The sequence below is a fragment of the Balaenoptera musculus genome, chromosome 9, assembly GCF_009873245.2.
Source record: "Balaenoptera musculus isolate JJ_BM4_2016_0621 chromosome 9, mBalMus1.pri.v3, whole genome shotgun sequence".
In the NCBI taxonomy this organism is placed as follows: domain Eukaryota; kingdom Metazoa; phylum Chordata; class Mammalia; order Artiodactyla; family Balaenopteridae; genus Balaenoptera; species Balaenoptera musculus.
In genome coordinates, this window is record NC_045793.1 from 19396128 (window position 1) to 19402127 (window position 6000).

The 6000-nt window shown below is 43.6% G+C and overlaps 1 protein-coding gene across 1 annotated transcript in view; it reads left to right on the plus strand.

Annotated features, from left to right (window-relative positions):
- Positions 1-1803, plus strand: part of SLC35B4 (solute carrier family 35 member B4) — a 34629-nt gene extending 32826 nt beyond the window's left edge. The window contains exons 9-10 of the mRNA XM_036864138.1: positions 448-523; positions 1371-1803. Of these exons, the coding sequence (XP_036720033.1) occupies positions 448-523; positions 1371-1617 (323 nt within the window). The 3' untranslated portion in view covers positions 1618-1803. The remainder of the gene's footprint in view (positions 1-447; positions 524-1370) is intronic.
- Positions 1804-6000: the final 4197 nt, after the last annotated feature.

The window sequence follows — 6000 nt, forward strand, 5'->3', positions numbered from 1 at the left end:
TGTTTAATTGCTAACTTAATAGATATAGAATGGTACAGCCTTGTATAATTTAGAATTCTTTGATTAAGGATTGAACATATTTCCAAATGGCATTTAGTTATGGGTTATCTTACATCTTGTGTTAACTGTCAGTTAAGACCATATCATTTTGAACCTCTCTGTGTTTCACAGTCTTTCTCTGTAAAGTGGGGTCCTATTCAGGTGAACGGTAAAGAGTTTATTTTAAAAGTAAAATAAATTATAATTTGTTTTAAGAAACCAATGTAATGACTCTTGAGGCTGGTGTAGCCTCGAATCAAGGCAAGTAAGTGGTGTATGATCCAAAGGTATTTGCAAGAGAAATAACGCCTCTATTTCTATTATGTTCATCTGTGTTACTTTGTTCAAAAAGATGAAAACATAAGCTGTCAGAAGTGATATAACTCTCTCTCCTCTTAATCTTTGCAGAATTATATCAGGTTCCAGTGGTTGGTGTGATAGTGCCCATCATGTGGTTCTACCTCCTCATGAATGTCATCACCCAGTATCCTTTGCACCCCTCTGCCATATGGCCTTTGCTGTGGTATTTTGGCATAGGAATGTTTATTCTTTTCTTCTAATGGTGCAGTGCCATGAGTTTCGTTTTTGCCTTGATCTCTTCTGCAGTAAGCAGGAGACAGACAGGCCCATCCAGTGAGCTCCTTTGTTGCGGGAAGAGGGGGGGAAGAGATGCTGGTGGTGTGGAGGGTCAATAAGTCCCAGGGCACCAGGAAGGAAAAGCTCTGGGTGGAGGTGTAGAAGTCAATGGGTAATGAAGGATTAGTATATGACAGAAATGCGCTGTGATTTCTACATGGAGTTTTCCAGTGTCCTAGGATGTTTCACAAGCTGCCACAAAATCCTGCAAGAAATTTCAAATTAACTAAAACCTAATTTTTAAAATGGCTCTTTGGAACCACCGTTAGGTCCATTATAAAAATCACTGAGTCTTTGAAACAGTGAAACAGATTGAGATTGACCTCATTGCTCTGAAGTCATCTCATTCGTTTGCCCTACAGAGTTCTTTTTGGGAAGAGGTGTGATCACCTTTACCGAGAGTGTTACCTTCTGTCATTACTGGGGAGGCGACTTCTCTGTAAACTCTGGCAAGAATCCAGGATAAGAATAATAGGAGGCTTTCAGGCAGTTTCAAGTTAGGATCCACAAATGCAATGGCAGGCCAGGAATTCTGCAGGCTGTTCTAGCAAGGAAGTGCCTCAGGGCAGCTGTAGCCAACCCCCATGTTTTTTGGTTCCTAGAACATGAATGTTGAAGCCAAGAACCTTGCCAGAAGGTTCTCCCACTGATCTCTGGGTTGTCTACAGAAAACCACCTTAACCCTGCCCCTCCAGGTACGTGTGCATCTGGGGCGTCTTCATCCTGACCACAGAATGCGCCTCCCTCACCGTCACCCTCGTCGTGACTCTACGCAAGTTTGTGAGCCTCATCTTTTCCATCTTGTACTTCCAGAACCCTTTCACTCTGTGGCATTGGCTGGGCACCTTGTTTGTCTTCACTGGGACCCTAATGTACACAGAGGTGTGGAATAACCTGGGAATCACCAAAGGCCAGCCTCAGAAGGAGGCCAAGAAGAACTGAGGCCTTCCTGGAGCAGAGAGACCAGAGGCTAGTGAGCCAGGGTCTGGCCACCATTTCACCTTGGTTAATGCTGAATCACCCCCCATGTGCCAGAGAATCCTCAGAGGGACGGACTTCTCAGATTTCTCATGACTATACAGACCAACATTTGTGGACCCTGAATAGAAGCCCCCAACCCTGAAATAGGAAAAAAGAACAGTTCTCCACTATTGAACAGCCTTTCCATTTGTTGTTTCTACCAAAATTTCAGCACTGTACTTGCTTATTGAAATCTGAGTCCCCAGAGCTACTAGTTTTACATCCACGGTCTTGGACAAGATTTTCCCTGTCCTGATGATTCTCTGCTGTAACAGCCTTTATCCTCCTGTGGCCTTTCCCCTTGTTCCATCACCCTGCCACCCACAGCAGCACTTTTCAGGCAGACGCTCCAGGCACCACCCCCCCACCAGGAACAACCGAGTGGCCGGGTGAACCGAGGCACCGGTGATGCTGGGGTTGGGCTTTCTCCTGTGTGTTGGGAAAGAAGCAGGTGTCCCTGTGCACCCTGGTGACCCTGGGGCAGGACTGGTGGGAATCCTTTCCCACATTTTTCCTGTTTTTGTTTCTATGCAAAAGTAATATGCTTTCACACCTTTTGCTTTCTGTACTTAGAACAAACCTGCAGCATCTCTGTATGGCACAGTGTTAATAAGAAAGAAAGGTTGTGTTTGAATTGGGAAAGAGAGACTTTTTCTCTGTGTCTTCTCTCAGTTTTCTGATTCATTAGCCTCGAGCTAAGATGGTGACGCCAGGATGGCCCAGGAGAAGCTGGCCCCCGGGGCAGGGGCACCCAGAGAGCACAGACAGGCACTGAGGGTGGGCTCCACGTGGGGGAGGTTAAGCCTTTGAAATGCTTCTCAACCAGAGACGTTCAGCTCTGCCTGGCAACTCTGATAGTTATGACCAGCCAGGCTAATGAGTGAACCAATATATTCAGTGGGTGTGGATGTGGTGTATCAGGCCAAATCACAACTAAAATGGAAATTTTTTTGGGGGGGGGGATGTCATCTTAATGTTCTTGATGGGTATGGGAGTGTGTGTGTTTTATCATATGTATTAATAGAAACATGCCCCCCTTCTGCTAATCATCTCAAAGGTCTGGTTTTCCTCCCATGGGATAACTTTGAGAAAGAAGAACAGTGTCAGGATGGCACATGTAGGTGTGTGTGTGCTCTCATGTGGTTTGTGATCACTCGGGAGAAGAGGAGAGCATGAAAGTCAGTGTTTTTATTTCCTTGTCCTTCACTCAGTTCGGACCTTCATTGTCTCACGCAGGTACGTGCTCTGGAGGCCGTCAGACTTACCAGCCCATCTTTTCGCACACAGACAGAGGCCCCTCCTTCTGCGCTGGGTTCAGGTTGTGTTCTTATATCGAGATTTGGCTCTCAGGGTCTCTTGAGCTCACCCAGGGTGTGGTGTGTTTATTCTACTATCTGGAGCTGTTCTCTGATGGGTCTGCGATAAGTGTCCTAGAACCACCGGGTTGCTTTGGGGAAGTCACTTAGGCTGCTTGGGTTTTTTGTTACATAAAATGTGGATGCTGTTTCTCCACGTAAGTCACAGGGTTTTCAGATCAATTTGCCGTTCTGGACGTTGACAGCTGTTCAGTGCCAGTGAAGGTCTACACTGAAAGATGCGGAATTAGGTGTGAACTTGTTCATGGACTCAAAAGGTACTGTAGAGTTCCTCAGACTGATGGTGCTATAAATACCATGTGTTAAATATCCTCTTAAAAACAAGAACAACAAAAGCTGCTTTTCTTACTGTTTAATAGAAGAACCTGTCCCCAGGGGCTATTTGATGGCTGCATATCTGGAGTCTTGACAGGGTAACTCCTAACAGGATAGAGCCTTACATGACGTAGTATCACTTTTTTTATGTTGATGGGAAATATTACAATTTTTAGTTACTGAAACAGTGTTGATGTACACAGACAGCATTTAACTGGGTCCACGAGGTTTTAGATTCTGGCTTTAGAGAGTGTGTGTTCCTCAGTCTGAACACCTCTGCTGGTCTTATTAACAGGAGGATATGTATGGACAGATTAAGGCACTCATACAGCGAAATGAGCACGTGTAAGAACAGAATGTCTTAAATGCCCTGGGAATTGGTTTTTTTCTCTAGTATTTGGTTATAAGGAAATAAATCTAACAGACACTACTTAATACTTCTTTAAACAATTTATTCCCCTTGGTTAACTTACTTTTCATTCCAAGTTGAAACTGATTTCAATCCCTGTTAAAAGGGCAAATAAACTGTTTTATAGAGGGTCAGACTCATCCCTAATTGGAGGAGAAATGTCCATTAAATGCCTTTCATCTTTCTCTGGGTCAAGACCATGTAATTTTGTGCCCCAGAGATAGAGGGTTTAGTTTGTTTACAAGAGAGATTGGTGTTTAAGGCATCCAAAACTCTACCCTTAGAACAAAGATCAAATAGCAAATGACTCGCCAGAAAATACAGTGTGTGTGTGGGGGGGGGGGGGACACCCGTGTATCACTTCACAGCTTGACCATAGTCGTGAGGTACCAGGAGAATATGGGGGATACTTGAATTATTTTATTTAATGTGTACAGAACCTTTACCACAGTTCTACTGTCATATTATAAATGCTCTTTCATTTTTTATTAGGAATTTATTTTTGATCCTTTCTTTTCTTTTTCATCCAACTAAAACCATTAATGCATTTGATAAGTTTCTATCTAGTTCTAAAGTATTTAGACACAATCCAGATAGTTTTTTCCTACTTCGTGCCCAGTTATCCAAAATGAATACGGTACTTTAACTGGGTCATTGTGTCAAGTGAAGAAAAACCACGAAAGCTGAGCTGATCTGTGCCACCCCTACCAAACCCCTTCCATTCTTCTGGGGAGGTCACCTGATAATTTTTAAGGATTCTAATCAATATCTCGCGGTCATTCCCTGAGCACGTTTCCTCCCTTCTGCATATTTTTTTCACTTCTGATCCCCCACTTCCAGTTTCTTCAGCAACCGCTGGTCCCTCGCATAGTTTTCCACTGAGCAACACCTATAATCTTGTATCTGTTTATGCCTCTATTCTTTGGGGCGTCTGGGTGTTTCTCTGTGGATTTTTACAGGGTATACATATCTGTGTAGCATGTATCTTGTCACACACTGTTACAAGCATTGATACTAGGGGGGTGTGTCCATAAGGATGCGAATATCTGGCAGAGTATGTGAATGTATGTGTAGATGAATATGAACGGGATGTAATGTAACATAATGTGAAAATATTTATATGTTCTGTTGCAGCTCAAAGTGGGGCTGAGAATCCTTACCACGTTCCTGTCTATATTTGGAAAGCAGTAGTATCTGTATTTTGCTCATTTTTACCCTGCCTCTAGCTGACTTCACTCTCAGTGCCAAATGCCTGTGGTGAGGGGAGGTGGAAAGCATTAGGTCAGGAGTAATTGTAAACCAGTGAGTTAGCTCTGGGCTGGTGGACATGCTCATTGGTGGACAGCTGGCATATGAGACAATGTAGCAAAGACCTGAGCATCTCCACAGATGCACATTGAGAGGCACCCCAACCTAGAGATCTGAAATCAAGATCCTACAATTTGTTGTAGTTTGTTTCTCTTTGGCTAGGAGTAAATAGAATTATGAACATTTTGGTCTCAATAGCTTTATTCTGAAAAATGTGCATGGAATTTACCTGTGGCAGTTCAGTCCTGGGTTGAAAGAACTGTCAGTATAGATAAAATCCATTTTTATTACAGATGCGTGACCTTTGAAAATGAGTATAAACAGTGTCAGTAAAATAACTAGTCATAAGCATTGGAATATGTTCAGTGTGTACCAGGCTGGGGTGGGAGACTCTGTAGTGTGCTGTCTCTTTCTAGCAGCTTCCTCACAGTGGATATTGCAGAGAAGGGAGGGACCAGGGTCTGACTTTTGTCCCATGAATAAATAAACCCTTACCAAGATCTCTTATTCCCTCAAGTTTCTGAGAAAACTTCTAATGGGTTCCTGATACCCATTCCCACTCTTCATCAGTTGATTAGCAAGAAAACGAATAAGACGAAACATTCCTAAGATTCTAAGCCAGAGAGGGAAGGAAGGATACACACCAGGAGCTGTGGGTATTCGGCTTTTTGTTCTCCGGTTGCCTGGTGGGAGGAGGGCAGAGCATTACAAATTTAGCACCTTCCATCTATTTGATGCTCTGTGCAGGAGCTGCACTCCAGGTACCATTAAAGATGCTTAAAAGTTTTTGGAGTAGGCTGCCTGGGGTGACCCTTACGTCTCCGAAGCTGGTATAGTTGGTTTGCATCAGCTGATGCCTAGAGCTCATTGTCTTTTTGTCTCCTCAGTATCATACTG